The following is a 22,084-nucleotide window of genomic DNA, read 5'->3' on the forward strand; positions in this document are numbered from 1 at the left end:
CACTCTTCCTTTCTAACATGCCTTCGAAAGTATTCGATGATTCCAGATTTCCGAGGAGGAGATTCCTATGAAGTAGGATCATGACGTCTATCTTCGTTAGTGGCAGCCCCTTAGTGTCAAGTGCTTTCCGGCCCGGTACCAGCGGTCAACCAGCCTGTTCAAGTTCTTTGTGGCTGTAGTGTCTAGGGTCGAAAAACACTGCCAATAAACGTACTAAAGCAATCAATCAAAATATTAAACATCGAGTGGTGACACAAAGAACGGAACCGATAACCGATTGGTCTATTTTGTGTCAGTGAAGATCGTTGCTTTGCGTGGACCGGTAACATAGTTTCAATGACCGGTTGAGGGAAACTGGCTGAACATTGGAGGCGTGAAACGATATTGAATCATTTGTTTTTGTCGAAGACTTTGTCGAGTTGAGTGATCGATATGACTCCCTCGATCAAATGTGCGGTTTATTTGATGCTGTGTAGTGTCTTAGTTATTCCACCTACTATTCAAGAACAAACTCGTGAGAATGAAGAACCATCCTGTACGCAGATAGACTTCGACGATGAAACCTTAACGTCCCTGCGTAAGTGTGGTTACCTGCAGGAGTTCACCGCCAAACCGTACGACGAGTCTACCCAATTTGATCCTTACCGTCCCGGGGCAAACTATTATCTGTCCAACAAATGGCAAGGGACAACCTGTGGGGAAACGGTAAGGACGTACTCCTTCAACAGTGATACCGAGCTGCGGATGGCGTACAATGCAGTGTTCGAAAGTGGGGCTACCCTGGAGGTGCGTGTGTATGATCTGGACCGGGTAGATTCGACCGGAAACGCTATCCTCGTCGAGTCCTGGCGAACGTCAACATCCACGGAGGATTGGGGATTTTTCCAAGAAAAACTAAACAAAACAGTGATTCGGGCCCAGGTAAGTGTGGAATTTTGACAGTATGGGACAATTGACAAGACTCGTTTTCGTTGCATCAAAACTTAGATCCAAATCGAAGCCAATATGAACGCCGGCAGTGACATGGCGATAGAGTACTTGACCATCTTCAACTATGAAGTGGAAACGGAGGAATGCAGTGCCATTGACGAGTTTCTAACGACTACTGAAATTCCCACTACGACAACTGAGAGTTCGACGACAGCGTTTCCGTCAACAACAACAACAACAACAACAACAACAACAACAACAACAACAGCAGCAACTACAACAACAACAACAACAGCAACAACAACAATAACAACTACGACAGCACCTACAACCTCAACGGAGACGGAAGAGATAACGATTTCTACGACGGAAGTTAGCGAAGAGCTTCCCCCAACGACGTCAGAGGCAACGACGTCAACATCGGAAACGATACCTTCAACAACCATCTCAGAAGCACTGACGACGACAACAACATCAATACCAACAACAACAACATTAGCTTCTACTACGACAAGAACTTCAACATCAATACCAATTACAACAACAACAGTATTAACAACCGAATTTACGACGACAACATCATCAACACCAAGCACTACAACATCCACCACAACCAACGCACCGAGGGACGATACGTCAATGATGCCCACGAGCTCTTCAACTGTCCAACAGACCTCAACAGCCGATTCCGTAGACAGTTCAAACCAAAGTACGACAACGCCAATCTCACAAACACTGCCCAGTCATATTTTCCCACCGGTTGAGGATCTCGTTGGCTCTAACCAATGGATGTGGATGACGCTGGCTGCGATGTTTGGGACACTTCTTCTGCTGGCCACCAGTGCCGTCTTCTACCTGTGGTATGCAAACCAGCATCTTGATCGGGTGATGATGCGTCTGTTGGATGAGTTATGCTACGAGAAGTATAACGAAAAACCTCCGAAGATCATTTAATAAGATCATCAATTCCAACTATAAGAGAAGCTACAAAGTATTGTAGAAACAAAATAAATCCACCAGATTTGGCTATAATGTGGTTTTATTGCTAAAGTATCTCAACTCATATTGTATAACATTCGTAGCGTGTTACAATGTACATTGTTGCCGACCCGGCGCTGGTCGGTAGGTATAAGTATGTATCGAACCATAAACACTATAAGGCACATTGAAAACCAAAAAAGAAAACACAATATATTCGTCTACATAATCTAGCCGCGCGCGGCTTTTACCCTAACGTTGGGGGAGTATTTGCTCTACACATTTTCCTCGGGAGTTTTCCCGCACTTCCCGGGCTCAGTACGGATTGACGGCAGCCAGTCCGACACGGCCGCTGCTGCGTGAGACGGGCGGTGGTCTTGGTTCGGCGTAACTATGCCTGTAGCCCTTGACCAGGTTGGTCAGGCTCTTGGCCGGCATCATGCGCCGACCGGTGGATGGTTCTCGGTCGAGCCCCGGATAGCGTTCCTCCGGCGTCAGCTCCCGATATCCGTGGCCCATGGTCGGCACCCCTCCGACGCTACCGTTCGAGCGCGATCCGTGTCCCCGCGGTGGCAACTCGTCCTCCTCCGAGCTCCAGCCATTGCTTTCGTGTGAGCTGACGGCGGCCGGTTCGAGCGAACCTCGACGTCCCGGGATCGGTGCATGCTCGACCGCACGCTTGCTGTGCAGCATTCGTTCCCGCTCCAGGCGCTCCTGCTCCAGCCGCTCCTGCTCGTGGCGCTCGCGTTCCATCTGCTGGAACTTCTCCTTCGCCGTCTGGAAGCGATCCTTCGGCGAGATGCGATGCATGGTGGATTCCGGCGAGCTGGTGCGTATCTCGACGGACTTTTTGCGCGGCTCGACTGGGGCCGGCTGGGGCTTCGGTTCCTCCCGGTGGTAGCGTCGACCGGAGGCAGACGTTGAGGTCTCGGTGTCAGCGTACCGCTCCGGACCGGCGAGTTCGCCGTGTCGCCAACGTTCGTCGTACTTGTCCGCGTGCTTGGCAGGACGCTTCGGTGGTTCCTCGTGCGACGCCCGGTAGCGTCCCTCGTCACGGTACCCCTCGGGGCCACTGTGTCGATCCACCGGCCGACGTTCGCCGACATCGTGCGCCACCTCCGGTTCATGCGAGTACCGACTCCGGTCGGGTTTGAGCATCGGAGGCGATCGGTTGGCCGGAGCTCGATGGTAGCCTTCCCGTTCGACCTTGAAATCCTGCCGCTCCGCAAAGTGATGGTCTGGGGCACCGCCGTATTTTCCCGCGCGTCCCGGCACACGCTCCGGCGAGTACTCCCGCGGATAGTCCACCCGGTCCACGTAACCACCGGGCCCGGCTCGTCGATCGTACTCCACCGCTCGGTGGTACTTGCCGCCATCGGTCACGATCTCCCGGTACTTCTGCCGATCGGTAAGATTCTCCCGGTATCGGTCCCGTTCGTACTCGTCCTCGAAGTAACGGCCACCGTGCGGCTTCCCGTACTCGAACTCCAGCTCACCGCCATCCACACGGTCATCCCCTTCCATCGGATAACGACCGGCACCTCGCCGTACCAAACCATCACGCCGCTCGTCCCCATACTTGTCCTCGATGGTAAGCTTCTTCTTGCGGGTCTCCTCCACCCCGTACCCATCGCCGCCAGCCGCCTTGAACGCATTCCGGTACCGGGGCGTGTGGTTGGTGATGATCGGTTTGACCTCTTCCTCGCGCGAATTCACCGACCCCTGCAGGCTGCGGTCCTCCTCTCGGCTTGAGGACCGCTGATGACGCACACGGACCGGCTCTTCGCGCACGTTCGGGTACAGATAGGTCGTCGGGGGACCCGCGGCCGGTGGCTGGTCCCGGTACTTGCTGGCCATACGCGGCGCCGGCTGATCGTCGTGCAGGTAACGCTCCATCGGACGGCCGCCGGAGCGGGCATGTGGCGAACCGTTCAGGACCGGCTCTTGGTCATTCACCCATTCGTCCTCTGTTGAAGCGGCGGAAAAGAGAGAAGCGGAATATGAAAACGAGTTAGTGGATCTCATCGAACTGGCGATCGGGAAAGATGATACAGGAAGTGGCGACTCTCATCGACATTCGCAAAAATAATAAAAATTCAAATAAGACACACAACCCCGACGAAGCTCTTTTGAAGACTCTTAAGGTCGATATCATCCGTCCAAAATCATACTGACATGATGAAAAACTTGATCTTTACACTAAGACAGCCATCGACCAGTTGAAAGCTCAACAGCCGCTAAGCAAATGCACAACCGGGAGTGTTTAGTAGCTATTTCGCTGTGCATTTTTTAAATCGCCCATTAACCTTCCACCGGCGCGGGCCGCCGTTCCCTTCCGCTAATGGAAAGCAAACAAATTGATCTTGCGCATCCGAAAATGCACGCACGCACGCCCGCAAACACCACGCGGCGCAAGTGAAAGTTCAAGCGACAGCAATCATGGAGTCTGTGCGCGTCAGCCCGGTTTAACTTGTTTTGTGTTTTATTCAGATGATGTGTTGTGTTGTTGATGATGACGAAGGAGGAGGAGCAGGCGAAAAGAAGCGAAAAAAAAAAACAACTGTTCCTCCATTTCTCCGCAACACGCTGGAGTTCGGTCGGTAACACCTTCTCGCGGGAGGCAAAGACGCAGAAGAAAGGACGCACCCGCAAGACGCGCCCGCTTTTCTAATTAATTAACCCCGTGAGAAAGTGGCCTAACGGGCGTACAGTTTGCCTCCGGCAGCGGGCCCATGCTCGCTGGCTGCTCGGTGTTTCTCAGCCGGCTCCATAATCGCGATAGTGCGTGTAATTCGCGCCATGCCGCGTGCTCGCAGCCAATGACCCCCGCACGCTGGGAGAAGGTGGTAAATGTTTATATGCAAAACTGGCGCACTCGCCATAAATCGGAGCGCACATAAATTATCGTTCAGCAGCACGCGCGACGGACCACATCCGGCATGTCCTGTCCCTTTGCCTCTTTTCTTAAAGTCTCAATCAGAAGGAGCAGCACTCCTTGCGAGAAAAACGCGGCATGATTTGTAATTCGTTTTACTATAATTACAACCTGTTTAACGCATTTATCTGCACCCAGCTTTTAAAAAGAACGTCTGGGAATGAGTGTGTTTGAATGTAAAGTATAAGGAAAAAATTAAAGCATTAAAAAATTAGAGATAGGTCTTAAAATTTGTTTTCATTAAAATCCATAAAGTGTGCTAGTTTCAAAATGCCTATACACAAATTTAATTACTCAATTTGAGTTATTTTGTACGTGATCTAAAATATGTCAACGTATATTCGCATCTAATATACCTATGTTTCCGTTGATGAATCGTTTACACAAATAAATAAGCTGCCTTTATTGACGATAAGCATAGGACTTTATTTGTCCTAAACATTTCATTTCTATAAATAAAATATTCGAACATTACAAAAAGCATCTATAATCTCCAGACTATATCAATTTACACTTCTAAAATGTTTGCATGATTCAAAAAACATTACATTTGCAACTACCATTTGATACATTTTATTATTTCGTGGACATTTTTCTTCATCACTACTGCATTCCTGTATAACCCTGTAGCTCGAAATGTATTCTTCAAGGCCAGTCAAACATGACTTACCAACAGAGGGCATATTTGTCTAACTCATGCCTCATTATGTCAAGTTCTATCAGTTGAAGATACGCAGTCAGCAAATTGGAATGTTGAACCAAATAATCTAACGTGGAAAATTTAAATCTTCAAAGGAAGTGATGTTTGATGATGATTATTGTTTAAACATAATTATAAACTAGTCTAAGAGTGAGCTCTATAAAAAAATGTTAATAAGTTCTTCTAAGAAACGTGAACATAGTTTGTGCGTATCAACCTTACAGTTATAGGTCGATGAGATGGGTTACTTTCGCCTACAGGATACCTACCACTGGAACTCTGCGGTTCGTGACGCTCCGGGCTGGGGGCCAGGTCGGATCCGATGCCGGATGAGCCGCGGGATGACACACCGTGCTTCTGATTGCCCCCGGTAGAGGGCGTGCTGGTTCCGGTCAGACAACCTCCACCACCACTCCGGAACCTACGGAAGAACAGAGGGAGAAGGTGGAATCGGTCAATGTCGGTCTCCGCAGCAATGGTGCAATGTGCATGCTTACCCGCGCCTGGCCGCCACGTCACCCCCGGCCTGGACACCGGCCGACGGGGAATGCTTCTCACCCTGCGCCGCGTAGTCCTTCGTCGGCAGCAGAAGCGGAACGCCGCCGCTCAGCTTTTCGCGCAGTTCCGCCGCCAGCGAATCGTACAGCTTCGACTGGCTGATGAGGGGCGACACGGGGCCGGTCGGGGAGTGCTGCTGCTGGTCCTCGGAGCACTCGGACTCGCGGGTACTGGCGGTGCCGGTGTCGCTGCCGTGCGACGAGTCCGGGAAGCGGCGGGGCGACTCGAACCGCCGGGGCATGCGCTGGCGGGACGAAGGGTCGGGAATGGCGGTCGGGCGAGCACGCTCCCCCACCCCACCGATGCCGCCGGTGAGCTGGGCGGCCAAACCGAGCCTGAAAGTGAAATGAAACCAAACGAAACGGTCATCGACTGAGCATCATTTATAACTTCTTGTGGAGTCATTTTTTACTACTCCCTTGTCGCATATTCCGGAGTCGGAGTTTGGTTAACAACTGATTTAAAGAAAAAAGGGGAAACAACACTCCCCAACACGCGACTAGAAAGCACTTTAACGCGTCTCGTTTGGCAAACCGTTTTTCGGGCCCTCTCGTTTAACTGGACGGGGCTTTTGGATAGGCTCACCGAAACCATTAGCGATTTTGCCGCCTCGTCCGTGAAAAGGGCACAGAGACACGTTCGGGAGAAAAATGTGAAAGTAAAAACAAACTATCGAAAACATGCACACTCTCCCGAGCGAACCGCTCATGTGTCAAAGCATCGACACTCCGGCGGCCGAGTGCGCTTCAAGTGTCGCCGGAGATCGAGTTTTTCGAAAGGCCTCGAACCCGGGCGAGCTATAAATGTTTTGGGCAAAAATTAAACCGATCGATCGAGCTTACCGCAATGGTAATCTTAGATGGAGAGAGATCTTCGGGTTGGTTCGAGACATTCCACTCGAACGCCGGATGCTCGGACGATGATTAATATTTCCATACCGGCGAGACAGTCGACGAGGGGGAAGCGATGGGGCCTTTTTCCCTTTTCAATCGGTGCTTATTAAAACGTGAAAAACGGACCTGAAAAACGGTCAGTCACGGATTTTGTTTGAAGAACACATGGTTGTGGTTATGGTACATGTTGTGCCTTTCTACGTTAGGTATGTTTTGAATGGCTGTATAGGTCACTTCGTTAAACTGACATAACCCATTAAGTTCATCCGTTTGTTTGTAAGATTTTAAAACTGTTGGCATCATAACCAATTCTTCTTATTTTTGTCAATGTTCATAAGAAGTCTGTTAAGTTTTATTATTTATTCAAAATTTGAAACCAGAAAATAAATCATAAACATTAATGAGTCATCAAATAATACTTTTTTCGATGTCTTTATCATATTTTATCATCTTTTGCATTTAAAGTACTTAAATATTTTCAATTCAAATTAAAAAAAAATCAAAATTCAAAAATTCAAATACCTATTCAATTTTCGAAAACAAGTGAATAGCTTTGATTTTCATCGATTAGTGAAAATTTTTTATGTTTGAACAAAATAATGTGCTCACGTACGTAAATATACTAGAGATAACTGTCTTTACATGATTCCCCACTTTTGTATTATCTTCAGTAACATGTTTGAGTAATATTTCTTGAAATGTGAAAATTGCATGAATATGTTATTTAAACCGCAGCTAAACTTTGGTGTGGCATTCTTTTGACACAATAACAAATGTTGTTATACGTGGATTTTAATTATATAATCTTACAGTATACAGTGGATAAAAGAAGCATAATATTGTGATTGTAAATGTACATTCATATACAATAACTTTTGCTCAATAGATAAATTCGTAAACCATGTAATTTTAAAAAACTTCTTATTACTTTTCATTATTTGTAGATGTAGAATTGTTTGAAAAATTCTTCACAAGAAGTTAAGTCGTAGATATATGTAGCCTCTAAAAAGTATCGTCTTACAAATTCAGGCTAGTTAACCAGACAAAAACGACCGAAACCTGCCATTCATTGGAATCTTCTCCGTGAGCAGTTTGCCGTGGATGGCCCTGGAGTTTTGACATTTTGCTAAATTGCGCGACGGAGCCTCATCTAGCTGCGGCTAAAGTTTAGAGCATCCATCTTCGGTGCCGAAGCGACAATAAACAGCGTTTCTTTACGCTCACCGTGGCGCGCCGATGTTCCACGACGTTGACACTTGTTGCGCTGACATCTTTTCACAGTTCGTGTTTTTATTTTTTCGTTTTGATCTGCCCCCCTACTCGCGATCAATACCGACCCATCTAGGCCACCGCTGCGCCTGGTTGGGGCAGACAAAATGGCGGTCGTAAGATTTCCCAACCGCCTTCGACGAGACGGCTAAATCGAAGCAGAAAACCAGAATTTCGAAGCATGATGAAGGAATTTTGCTCGTCGACATCGAGCGTCGAACAAGTGTCGCCGCTCCCCCTGGTTTGCCGAATGGCTTTCAGCCACGATGGAGCAGCCGGTTTTCGGAGTTCGCTGGGCTTGCCGTCCTCGAGCCGCCGCTCGAGAGTCCTCGGGCCTGTCATATCTGCGGTCCGGACGGGATCTGGTTGCTGGGGTCTGGGGCTGACCCAAATCTCCGGCAAACTTCGCCGCCATCCCCGGTGGCGATGGCCATCAGATTCACTTTTCACTTCACTCCCAGGCCCATCGGCATCATCTGGAAGGAGGCTGTCAACCCAGGATGGGCCAGCCCTGCGGCATCGAGGGCTATCGTAATATCGGGATGGTCAGCGGAAATGAAACTCGTGCTGCGCTGTTGCAGGTGTGTTTGCCGAGATTGTTGCAAAAAAAAGGCACAAGGGCGAGCGCCGGAGAACGAGAGAGAGACAGAGAAAGAAGGAAAGTAAAATGGAAAGTGAAGGTATAACGACCACCGACCGACTTGGCCCACGGTTTTAGCACAAAGCTGGCGCAAGAAGCCGTGTGGCCACCGACTGTCCACCGACTACGATGTGGAGTTCGCTTTACCTCCATCGGAATGTGCTCCGGCGAGTGCTCAATGGGTTGCCCGTACCAAACGATGGCAAGCAGGGGTTGTGAAAAACCGCACCGATTGATAAAATCTCGCATCGCTCGCTCGGTTGTCAATGAATTTACGCGCGCTCAGTGTGTGAAACCGTGCTGCCGATTTAATCGTTGCCGTTGCACAAACGCACCACGAAACAACGGACCAATCAAATGGCTAGGCATCGGTTAAAAATGTGCGCTCGTTTGTTCTCAAAACGCTTATGATGCAACGCAAATACCAGCCGGCCAGCGGGACTGGAATGTGTGTCGGTTTTTGTGCTTTCCGCTGACCGATCCGTGGATCAATCTTCAACTCTCAAGCATATGATCCGCATCCGCATCGAGGATCTGAAGTGGTCTACGCAACCGGCACTGTACGAGACAACCCTTGCGATCGAACCACTTCGCCGCGTTCGATCAAATGCAGATTACAAATGGTGAAACCGATAATTGCGCCAGTTACCGGTGAAATTTTGTCGATCGAAACATGTACAATTTAAAAGTAAACGAGACTCCAAATGGTTGAAATAATCGTTCAGTACGATGGCGAACTAAACGGAAAATCGTCGAATCTCGTCAAAAGAAGTTTAAACTAACATGAAGTACATCTAAACAGTTTGTGCAAACTGTCGGAACTTGGCCTGGATGGATTTTACTGTATACTTACTGTATCGAAACATGAAGTACGCAGTCTATGTTTTGCAAATAAAAATATCTAAATCAAACATCAAAATAACTTTTGCAGCATATTTTTCTTCCTAGGTTTCATTAGCAATTAATTTTAGTTCTACTGTAAAGTTTAAAAGTAACCAAAATATAACAATTACTTTGCATATTTATCTTCAATGTGGTGGTTGTTTTTGGCAAACGTTTGTGTTGGATTGTAATTAATTTATATTAAAAATTTAATTTTATATTTTGTGTAACATTTCTAGATTTTAAAACAAAACATCCTATCTTGAAAGGGAAAGTTATACAAATCGCGGTTGTTATATGATAAATGTTGTTCATAGATTTATTATCATTCTTCAATTCGACGAAAATTTAAATCTATTATCAATGGTTAGTAAAAAGACGCACGTGGCTTCGATACACGTGTCAAGGTGATTTCAATGCCTGCACGACCAACGAACACGTGATTCGATCATCACCAACATCGGCCAATCATCTCTGACCCGGCACTTGGCGAGCGTACAAACACACACTTAAACAATAGTTAGTAGCTGCAAACGGATCGCAAGCATATGCGAACAAATAAAATCGAACAAAGCGTACGTTTATTGAAGCCCATGGGGAATTGCGGTATTTAACCAACTTAATAAAAGGAACTTTCGCTTGTAGAAAGACAAATTAGGGGTTCAGCAGCGTATTTGTAATTCCTAGTTTATATGACTTACGCCGGCTAGCTTCTTCTAGTCGAACCATAGGTTATTTCCTTCTTTCCGCAATTTCTCCATTTCTTTATTCCTCCCGGATCCGCTTCACCGGTTTGAAAAAACAAGAAATGCGAAATCGGAGCTTGAAAGTGAAACCGACCAACGGCAAGGAAGTGACGGACGGAGCAAGAAAGCAACCCGTGCGCCTTGCGCTGGCCAAACTTCGCGCACATCGTCCCACGAACTTTGGTAGGTTTTATCAATTTCGGGTCGATTGATCCCCGGGCCGCACCGAAAAACCGCATTTCCGTGAGGAAACTGCCGAGCGCAAGCGGGGCTGCCAAATAAATTTCCTCTTAAACTGACGTTTAATTACGCCTGCGCACAAGCCGGCCGCCCGAGGGAGGAGAAAGTGCAAAGGTAGCGCATATAGAAACACTTTTTCGGCGTGAAATCAATAGGAAGGCAAACATTTGCGGTGGAGACCGATGATCGGGGGTTTTTGTTTCTTTCCCATCGGCAGATTTTGAGAAATTTCATCTTTATTTATGTTAATTATAAAAGCGTCCGCGATTACCTTATCAGGGTTGCGGTTCATCCCCGATTCGGGGTTATTTTTTTTTTCGCTTCTTTCAAATGTTAATTAACTTCAATGAAAGTGTTGCCCCGCTCGGCACTGAATCAACAAACAATTAAAGTCAATTTCTCGTATGTCGTAGTTTTTTTTCGATCGAGGGCTGCAAATAAACCGCATCGAAAAACTAAATCAACATTTTCCCAACGTTTCGTGATGTTGATCGAACGGCCGAACCTAATTGTTCTACTGCTTTGTGGGCCGCGAAAGGTTCGGGACCGTTCACCGAGTAAAACCTCTCGCAAGAAATCAATCACGACTCACGAATTCGACCGACTGCGTGTTTTCTGTTTGGTTTTCTTTTTTGTTTTTCCTACCGACAACCTCTCGAATCGTGCCATTCAAATATTGGTTCAACACTAAACGGCGCGGTCTTGCGCAGACCACGCACGTGAACTTGAATTCCGTCGCCAAGATTTCTCCAATGGTCAATAACGGACCGATACTGGTTTCAGTCACAGAACTTCTCACTTGCAGTCTACTTCAAGGACTTCAGGACAGTACTCTGGACTTGGGTGGTTTGGTGATATCCAGCATGGGTCACACTTTGCCCATTTCACGCTATGTCGATCGTAACGTTCGACCGCGTAGCATTGAACCGACCTCGATGCCCGTTGGATAAGTCGCTTGGATAAGTGGCCACAATCGGAAGGCGGACTCGGTCGGGGCCGGTTGCGTACCGCACTACAACGTTCTCAAAGCTCAAAGGCCAGCGCACATGCATATATGCATGCGCGCGTTGATTTCCCGCTCACCTCGCCGACCATTGTGTGGCTTTTGTGTGACCCGATGTTTGGTGAGGGGTAAGGGTCGGGTGGTGGGTTGTAAAACAAGAGCATGAAAGGTTTCTCAATCCATCACCGCGTAATTACGGCGCTAAGTGAAGATGGACGTAAGAGGAGACCACCAACACCAACAGGGAAGGGGGGCGGAAGGGAGGAATGCAAGAAACATGAAAACGAAATAAACGAACATAAAGCTCCATCGAGAGCAGCACTTAATCCATTTTGGCGGGCTCCAACGCGCGATCTCCTAGATTGCGCTGATAGCTCGCACCAGATTTAGACGGGTTTTTTCTTTTCTCGCCCCGCCAAGCATGAGATAACGACGATCTCGGGGGAAAGGGAGGGAGCGAGGGTGGGGGTGGATTAAATGATGCTCTTTTTCTGCCACTTTGCGCGGCCGACAGAAACGGCCGGGACGAGATCTTCATCGTCACCAAGCCGCGTGCACCAGATGTTGCCGTAATTTGTAATGAGATCATTTGGAGATAATTTGGAAGCGAAAAAATGAACTGGAAAAGACAGAAAAAAAAACATTAAATGTAGCTCAGGCGAATTGTGGTGTCGTGGGTCCCTTCCCAGCCGCAACCGTCTTTATCATTCACCCGGTACGGTGTGACCAAGTTCTTTTCGGTGGCCGGTGGCAATTTTATGTTTTCGAGAGTGGATTTGTTTCGAATCGGTGGAAATGGTGCCACTCGGGAGCGCCCACCCGTCCTGGGAACTGGCGCGTCCCGGGGCAAGGAGGGGGAATTAATTCGATCAAGATATGCTAATCATTTTCGGTTCGGTTAAGTGCGGGCCTCAAAACATCATCTGCCCTACGGATTCGGTTTCAAAATGGCGTACAGTAATTTTTGTGGAAATTATAATTTTCTGTTACTCAACCCGATCGTTAACGTTAGTTGCTGGGAGCTTTTTCGAAGAAACCACCTTTTTTTTCGTAATCAACTTGCAATTTCAAACCGTTGATATACACATTTACGAACATTGAAGAATATTTCCAAACCACCGAAATCGGTCAGCATTGCAGAAAATCAGCTACGAGTTTTATAAATAATTGTTTTTTATATCACCATAACGCCGCAACGCCAATAGCTGCAAATTGGTGCTCGTTAAAAGTAAATTATCACATCAAATTTAGAACTGGACGAGAATCCGAACAAAGTTTCCTCCGCCATAAAAATGTAATGATAATTACTTTAAAATACAATTTTAAATCATTTTCTTTGTTACTTTTGACCAGTTACCCACAAGAACTGCGAACTGGCAGACTACCCTTCCCCAGCTCCTACAAAATGCCGTTTCTTTTCTTATTATTCATTATAATAACAATAGTTAAGGTAGGTTCTGTGGATGAAAAAAATAATTAGAGAAGAAAAAATGTTAAATGATCAATGATCATTTGCTCTATAAAATTAGTTCCCTAATGCAGCATCAAACGAAGCTGTAAAACCTCCTGAGGCCGAGCCGAAGCTTTGGAAAAGTTTTGATTTAAGTAATATGCAAAACTCATTCGTAAGTTGCCATTACTTCCGCAATTTTGCTTTAAAACTATATAATAATTCTATTCACTTCTAGGGAAATGTTAAGAAGCAAACAACGGTATGTAAAATAGGACTTAGTTTATTCTTCTTGCTACCATATTGGAAGATATTTAATTGTTTTCGTTGCAGACTACAGCAAAACCGAAAGGAACGTCAAAGGCAACTAGTAGGGCCTCTATTACTACTACAAAACGTTCAGGGCTGGTAATTTTTAATTTCCAAAATTCGAATCAAACTCATTTCATTTTCAATTCTAAACAGTCCATAATATTTTAGTTCCAAGTGAGTTCAACGAAGAAAGCCAGTATGGTAAGTTTTATATGAAGTATAGTGTGTCTGTTATATCATACTGTTTCGATATTCCTTAGCAAATCGATCGTGTAGCATTCAATGCATATAATGTTCAATCGAAAAGTTTATAGATGTAGACAATTATACTGTAGTATTATACTGTTTTACCGTTCCAGACTACCAACGCCCGTACCACCATTAAACATGGATCTCAAGTAAGTGTTTTTGCTGTGAGTATTTGAAAAATTAAATGTAACCCACTTTTGTTTTCTTCTAAATTTTTGATCCGTTAATTAAAGGCATCTAGGACGACCACATTCGCGAAAGGTGTCCCTCAGGTTTGCAAAGAGTAGCAACTTTGACTTTTACAATTTGACGACAATTGTTTAATGTTCTTTTAATTAATTTTCAGAAATTAATACAAGCTGCGACGGTAAGCTTTACATTCCATTGTGTCCACCTGACTCTTTTCGAGCTTTTCTTTACAGACTCGCACAACTTCCCGTCCAGCTACTACCGTGTGGCCGCGCTTCTCCACTGTTCCTGTGTTACCGCGCGCGTTAGGTTTCAGTATGTTTGGTATACAGTTTGCTCCGCCGGTTAGTTCGTTTTGGCCAATGACTACAACCGAAAATGCCAACGCTACTACCATCAGGTCGCTTGACTCAAATGCAACCGAAACGATAACGCTGAACGTCACCACAAACGCCGCGGTTGAAATAAGGGAAGAATTTACAACCTCGACGAGTGAACCCGACTACAACTACGAAGAGGAGCGTGTGGAAAATCCAAGTACCACCGAATTGAGCATAAGCACTAACGAAACGGTCACTACCACAGCTGTTAGTCTCCTTTCCAGCATGAAACCTGGCATGGTTCGGAAACGACGCAAGAAGACAACTCCGGCGGAGGCCATCACCACTACCCCAAGTCTGGGGATGCATAGGATTAAACTAAAGAGAAGGAAAACTACCATCGCACCGATGGCCAACGAGTAGGGAAACAAAAAATCTGACGGGGGAAACTATAATATTATAAACATATCCAAAGGGTTAATACAGTTAAACATTACAATTCCATGCATGATAATAAAAATGAAAAGTAATTAATGATGATCATAGAAAGATGCGTTTAGTAAACAAACTGAAGAACGTCAAAAGAGAAATACTAAGAAACCTGTTAAGTACTCATTTTGATAAGCTAGCAATCATATGTTTTGGGGATTTTCTATAAAATTCTATTAATAATACAACTCCAACTAACGATTTTTAAATTACTTGACTATTTGACTACTAACAAATCCTTTTTTATGAAGGACCATAGGTTGCTGAATAATCAGTATCGTTGAAAGTTTGTTAAAACTCTATTAGCTCATTCGAATTATAATGCGATCATGTTTCCTGGCAATAACTGACATCATATTATGTGAGAACTTACAAGTACCATCGCTAGTGTGATTACAACTCCCGAGTGATGTAGAGGATCACCGGTTTGATAACACACAGGTTAAACAGAGATGAAGTTGGTTCTATTTTTCCTTTATAGTGCGGTTCTGGTAAGCATATCGGTTCTGAAAAGCCAAAGCTCTAAGCCTCCACATGAGTATGGTGCTTAGTTTTGGACTGTAAAAATACTATATTTACTTGTATATGTTTCCCTGTATATTATATACAACAAACGCAGGCAAATGCCGCCCAGAGTGCAGAACCGTTTGATTCTACTGAAGTTCACCGTTCTAACGCTTCCGACACCAAACAATGGCGGGTCTTCGTTCAAACAACGATGACTACGAAGCGTGTAAGTATGTTTTGTTACATACAGTATTCATTTGGACTACCACCGAGCTTCAAATTGTTTGTATTATAAAAACAATCCTTATAACAAGCTATTTTATTAGCCTACAACTCCAAAAGGTTCGCCCAGCAAAACAATGAGTACAACAAAACGAGTCAACCAGGTGCAAAAACATTTTTTTACAAATAGTCATTTAGAAACCTCCACTAAACGTTCTCTTTTGCCTTTTACTTCATTCGATTAAAACAGTTTGTGACGACCGGCAAGATGCAGGTAAGAGAAGTTTATAAAGAGTTAAAACATATTTGAACATACCTTTTATGATTTAAGACCACACAGGGAGGCAGAGCGATGACAACCGTAAAAGCAAACATACAGGTAAAAAATGGACTAGTTCTAACAACCGTATGCTTTGAATTTGAATTCATGAATGATGTAAGAACTTGTCGATACTATTACAGAAATCTTCGATGCTAACGATGGGACTTCCAGAGGTATGTTGAAGAGCACTAGCACTATAGTAATTATTTTCCCAGAACTAAGAAAACTGTTTCGTTATTTGCAGAAACTGAAAAATACGCCTACGGTAAGTATCGTGCAGCAACACACGTGCCATGTATGCAGACCTAATAAAGCACTTCTTTAGACTCGGCCGACTGCACGGACCAGTGCAACAACACCTCGGCGTACGACACCGGCAGCTACCCGGGTAGAATTTTAGATAAATCAGTGTTTTTGCCATTCAATTAAGCTAACGCGGCTTTCTCCGAACAGTTCTCAGGAATACTACCCTATTCTTTGTACGGCGGAATGCTGTACAGTTTAAACAACTGGTTTACGAGAGCCACAAACGAGACGGAAACTACGACCACCGCCAATAACGAAGCATCTGCCAACTCAACTAACCCTACGCCGGTAGAAGTGAAGGACGAAGGTACAGAAGCATCTGCCAACTCTACTAACTCTACGCCGGTAGAAGTGAAGGACGAAGATACAGCACCGATTGTGGTGGAGCCGGACTATTCCGACCCAGAGTATCCAACTTCAGCGAATACTACCAATTTCATTCCCTACTACTCATACGACAAAAGGGTTACCGTCGACACCACGTTACCCTCCAATCGCACCTCGATGCTTCCGAAGATGGTTCGCAAACGGCGCAGGAAGACGACCCCAGCGTTGGCCACCGCTTCCACGCACAGCTCGCGGATGGTAAAGATTAAGCTCAAACGGCTGAAAACCACCACCGCACCACCTGGCACGGAGCAAACGTCCAGCAATAATAAGTCTACATAGTTTGTTCTTATGCAATAGGATATATGGGACATCAATAAAGTTTGCAACATTTTGGGGAATATCTGCTTGCGAGATCCTTCATGGTTTCAACGATATACAAATGGGTAGTTCGATAGCTTGAATCCTACGAATAAATTGGCAGGATTGACTAAGACGTAATTTCCGCTCTGCATGTGTTGCCGCATACAGGCAACATAACCTGATCCATAAAAGTGCCAATTCAATCCAAGCGACTTGTCAAACAGTTTAACGCCCGTTTTGAAACGAGGAAGAGTTGAGCTTCTCGTTGCCTTGGAGCAACTGGATTACTCATGATATAATCCCAAATAGACCGAGTATGGTCGTTGTTGTTCAAGGCGTTAAGAATTGAAACATGATTAGCGTCGATTAGCAACGGGCTGCCAATGGACCATTGGTGGAGGTTCGAGAATCCATCTAATCCTGTCCCCTCGCCCGATAAGGGATCGATCGTCATGGAGCGTTACGTAACGCCCTACTGTGCCCAAAACCTGTGTCATCGAAGCAATCGCCGTTCGATGCGCACCGAGTTGCGCAACCATCTGTTCCACCAGAGCCTCTCCCGATCGTAAGGGTTCGATCGAAATGACAGACGTTTTTTCACAAGATAAACGTGTCAACTGTATGCGAGCCCTCGGAACCCGGGCCCGATACGTGTGGATATTGTTCGATGGCGATCGTCGGCCGAGATTGATGATGTAACCGGCCCCGGCCAAGATTACCGCGCATGGACATCTGCCCGGCCTAGGCGAGCCTAGGCATAGTCCTCATAGGCTCGCTTGTAATCACTCGCGACAGGCACGTCGAATGTGTCACCTGAAATCGGTCACATTCCTGCGGCGAACGGGGCCATTCCGGGGTGGGTCACACAGTGGATTCGACATACTAAGCGAGGATTTGCAAAAGAAAAGACGAAAGAAACCCAGTGCGCCATTCGCGACATCACGTGTGGAGACACTCCCTTCACCGGGCAGCACGCTCTGGCCAGTGAAAGTGCCGCCGAGTATAAGGCCTTTGGTTGAGAAACCTAATGAGCATTTTATGGCGAACACGCATACACACACACACACACACAGCCGCAAGGAGAAATGGAACCTGGGCTCCAGCATCAGCCGGTCGGTAATTAGACACAAACTCGTACCGTCCCAAAACGGGCAATTGCTTGACATCTGGAACGCTGGGATAGGTTTGCAGCGGCCCGGCGGCCCCTGGGCTTGGCCGTTTGAGCGTTACCAGCGACGTAACATAGCCAGCGACACTTGGTCAACGTGCAAGCGCATGTAATATTTTCCTAAAACACCAAACTGCCACCGTCCGGTCGGGTTCGGATCGACACCGATTTGGCGTCCATTTCGTAACCAGCTTTACTATGCGTACCTCGCTGGAGAAGCTGGACCTGACTCGCCACCGAAAACGATTACTCCCGCCATGGCATCATGGAGGGCGCAAACGTGCGCATTCCGTGGGCTAGGTTGGTCGCGGAAGATGCTTGAAAAATAATAACCAAAACTGATCAACAACTACAGATACCTGTTGCAAAGTCCAACGAAGCATTCCCAATCAGATCAGTTCGCGTAGTTCAAATAAAGTCCTGCGCTTGCTAAAAACTATTAGCTATTACTATCAGATCGGTTTTATCGCCTGTGACGTTTCAGCGAGATCTTTTTTTGTTTTCACCTTTCATTGTTTGATTTTCCCAAGGTAGTTCGAACTTAACTTATCGAAATTATCTGTACAGGGACAAATAGTGCCGTTTTATTACTCCAAGAAACAATTCATAACTAGTCTCACCCAGTTAACCATGATGATCAAGTTGACAGTAGGACTTCAAACGACACAAAATTATCACTAAAATGACAAAAAGATCAATATTTATAGTCAATTAAATTAACGGCACCATTATGTGCATCACCGAATAAACATTGATATTAAATCATATTGTGCCGCTTTGTTGCTGTAACAACTTTACTGCCAAAAAGAACGGTAGCAGTTGCAAAACCAAAGCTGAAATTACGTTATCCACGGCTCAATTCAGCACTCGGTTAGAAAACTGTGCCCCGTGAAAAACTCGATGGAAAATCCCGTCCGTAAACGGCCTTAAAAGGTTGCTTCCCTTTAAGGGCGGTCTGACAAAATTTCCGTTCGAATTCCGTCGCCGGAATCGGTTGAATTTCGGATTTGCGTTTAATTTTGGTTTTCTGTTTTGTCCACCCATCTTTTCCCCCACTCTCATTCTTGCCGTTGTAGCAACTTACGGAGCAACAATCTCCATTTTCCGTAGTGGACTGACGTGCGCGGTCTATCAGTAATTAACGCCCGACCGAGTGTCCGACGCTAATCCATACGCTTCGGTACGTTTTAATTGCGTGTGAGATAATTTTTCGCAAGTTTTTGTCGCATTCCGTTTCATTTTTCTCTCATGTTCACCGTCCCAACCGTAGATCGCTAGGCAAAGTGTTTTGACCTTTTTTTTCCTTCCAGTTAGTTTTTTCGGTACCTCGTAACTAGCATGATAAATTTCGCTGCTTTAGGTAAAACGTTTCTTCTGTTTTGTTTCGCTTCTATATTTCATATCTACCACGGAATGCGCTCCCGTTTCTGCTCCTAGCTAGTACGGTTAGGTTATGCAATCTCCCGCATCGTAACCGTTGACTGACTGGGAGGTTTCCTAATTATACTGGTTGGGTTTTTCCTCTTCTAACTTCTTCTATTTATTTCGGGAACCCTACCATTCACCCATTCGGCTGTCAATCATTTCATCGTACCGCTCCACGGGGGAAGGGCAAATTTTGGGCGCGTCAATACCAGACGCTACCAGAATGTAACCCAAATGGTCTTCGAAGCGGCAATAATTGATCTCATTGTTTCAGCGAAGCAATTCTAATCGCTGCTGGAGATCTCATGCGGGAGATCGGGATAGGGGAAAATGTTTCGATGATAAGTTTTTTAAATAAATGAGCTTTTTACAGTAGCGTTAACGATACCATCAATAGATGAGTGAGAACCGATACATAAACACATTTATTCCGTTATTCCTAGTGTTTGATGTGATCTGATAAATTGCTTCTTCGTATTAGAACATCAAAGAATAATCGGAAATTTAACAGTATTATTCGTATTTAGTCATTTGTAATAGATGATAATGAATTGAAAAATATCAACCGAAAAATAGTAAATTCAAGCTAGCACAAAGGACAAAGCAATTTTTTCAAACATTAAAGAATTTATTAACATAAAACTGCTCATTTTCCTAACAAAATTGAATATCTGACCACACGGTTTTCCCAAATACCGTGATGTTGGAGCAATACGGTTTTGTTCTGCAAATCATTAGCAGCTTGAACAAAAAACAAAATAGAATTCCTCAACCCTGGGAAACCCTCAACTTGTGGAGATCTTTCTGCCCCGCTGACATTCCCATACTCTCTAACGGGAGTTCATTTCGTTACGCCACCGAAAACCCAAATGGTACTGTTACACTACTAGAGGATGTTTTTCCACCGCCACGCATCGCAAAAGGCAGGTAAAAATGAGGGGAACTGAAGAAAATTCGATCCAATACGCCGCAAATCGGTGCCCTATTCGATCAACTGCCCGACATTTCAATAACACCCATGGCGATGGGGAAGCCCCGAGGAAATCGGACGAAAATGCAATAAAGCCTTTCCTTCCCGTATGGAGGAAAAAAAGCACAAACACACACACACACACACACAAACACTGACAGGGAAGGAAAACAAACCATGGGAACCGAATGCGTTTTTCTTCGGTACACGCTCTCCGATGTCGGCGGTGCCGGCAGGAAGTTTGTTTCGGTTTTACATTATTTTCCTTGTTGGCTTTTTTTTGTGCCTGTGTGCGATTTTTCTCTGCTTGCCCCGTTCACGCATTTGCGCCTTTTGCGCGACAACGGTGGTGGGGTGAAAATTGAAAAAAGGAGGGGCCCATTCGCGCCACTTACCGCGCTTCCAGCTCGGTGAATCTCTTTTGATTTTCCGGTCGGCTGATCAGCACCTGCAGCTGATCGTGCAGCGCCTGGGCAGTCAGCTCCGAGTCGCACCGGTAGGCGTGCACGTGCAGCGGACACTTGGTGGCCGGATTGTACAGCAGCAGCGTGCAGGCGACGATATCCTCCGTCTGCACCGAGCACGTGATGGCTCCGTGCGGGATAAAGTGTTTAGCCGAGCCCTATCGGATTAAGAGGAAAACAAAACAATATGATAAATATTGGATTTATAAATACACTAACACCTTTCCGCCGCTTACCTGTACGATTTTCAATCCCTTGTGCGAAACCTGCAGCGTGACCTTGAGCGGTTCCTGCTCCTTGGACTTCTCCACCATGCGCGGTATCATGGGCAGGAGGGTCCGGGAGCCGCGGAGTGCCTTCGCCTCCTGAGCGCCCAGGAACCAGACGTAGTAGGACGCCTTCTGAACATCCTTGCGCAGCCGGAGCGCCATCCTGGCGGCTTCTCGGGACCGGCTGCACTTCGTAGACTAGCGTACGGTACGGAACGAGCGCGGTAGCAGCGTGTATTTCCTTTTACATTATCTGCAAACGAGAAGGGAACAACAAAAAACCAATTATTAACGACACGGTAGGTTAATTAAGCTTCAAATAAGTGGTAATGCTGAGAGAAGAAAAATAAAACTAAGCAAGAAACTGATCGATTCATTCCGTTCACTCCAAGTTTGAGCTGATCTTTCCTTCCAACAAAAGTAGAATGTGTGTTAGTCAAGCAGTGCATCAGCACTTTTGCGTATAATGTCAGGGCCAGTAGCACCAATGTCGACTGAATACACGATTGAATTGGGAATAAAAAGGAAAAACATCCCCCACTTACAACACACAGTAGTTTAGTTTCATTTCCAAATTTACTTTGAATAAACTATTGAGTGTGAAAACGAAAAGTACAGTGAGAAAAGTGTTTAAACAATTCATTTGTTAAAAATAAGAAGTGCTGCTATGCTGTGTTCAAAATCATTTTATTTATTTATTTTATTTCCATCATTTATCTTTTCTTTTAGGTAACTCTTTAGTAGATTTTGTTAATTTACTCTCCACAAAGAAAACCCATCTGAGTAAAACTGAGCATGTGTGGTACAAGTGCACGAATTTATTGTACCCAATTTTCTCGAATGCACCAAAGTCGCGTTGAAGCAAAACCATTATTTATTTAAACTTAAGTGCACTTATTATAAAATATTATTTCGCTCGTTGCTTCAAAACATATACACTAGCTTTTGCTTCAATTCA

The 22,084-nt window shown here is 45.5% G+C and overlaps 2 protein-coding genes across 2 annotated transcripts; one reads left to right on the forward strand and one right to left on the reverse strand.

Annotated features, from left to right (window-relative positions):
- Window positions 1–432: 432 nt before the first annotated feature.
- LOC131261378 (uncharacterized) lies at window positions 433–1,884 on the forward strand. The gene is made up of 2 exons (XM_058263401.1): window positions 433–921; window positions 988–1,884. The coding sequence occupies exons 1-2, from the start codon at window positions 433–435 to the stop codon at window positions 1,882–1,884; spliced, it is 1,386 nt and encodes a 461-aa protein (XP_058119384.1).
- Window positions 1,885–2,223: 339 nt separating this feature from the next.
- Window positions 2,224–21,288, reverse strand: LOC131259207 (uncharacterized). The gene is made up of 5 exons (XM_058260648.1): window positions 21,094–21,288; window positions 20,789–21,015; window positions 6,041–6,436; window positions 5,813–5,964; window positions 2,224–3,875 (listed from the first exon to the last, which is right to left on the reverse strand). Exons 1-5 carry the CDS (start codon window positions 21,286–21,288, stop codon window positions 2,224–2,226), a joined length of 2,622 nt encoding a protein of 873 aa, XP_058116631.1.
- Window positions 21,289–22,084: the final 796 nt, after the last annotated feature.

This window comes from Anopheles coustani, chromosome 3 (genome assembly GCF_943734705.1).
Source record: "Anopheles coustani chromosome 3, idAnoCousDA_361_x.2, whole genome shotgun sequence".
In the NCBI taxonomy this organism is placed as follows: Eukaryota; Metazoa; Arthropoda; class Insecta; order Diptera; family Culicidae; genus Anopheles; species Anopheles coustani.

Excerpts from the sequence above, each read along its gene's own strand:
- LOC131259207 (XM_058260648.1), bottom strand. The coding sequence starts at position 21,288 with ATGGCGCTCCGGCTGCGCAAGGATGTTCAGAAGGCGTCCTACTACGTC. Across the intron at positions 6,437-20,788 it reads TTCACCGAGCTGGAAGCGCG|GCTCGGTTTGGCCGCCCAGC; the intron begins GTAAGTGGCGCG and ends TTTCACTTTCAG. Across the intron at positions 5,965-6,040 it reads GACGTGGCGGCCAGGCGCGG|GTTCCGGAGTGGTGGTGGAG; the intron begins GTAAGCATGCAC and ends GTTCTTCCGTAG.
- LOC131261378 (XM_058263401.1), top strand. The coding sequence starts at position 433 with ATGACTCCCTCGATCAAATGTGCGGTTTATTTGATGCTGTGTAGTGTC. Across the intron at positions 922-987 it reads AAACAGTGATTCGGGCCCAG|ATCCAAATCGAAGCCAATAT; the intron begins GTAAGTGTGGAA and ends ATCAAAACTTAG.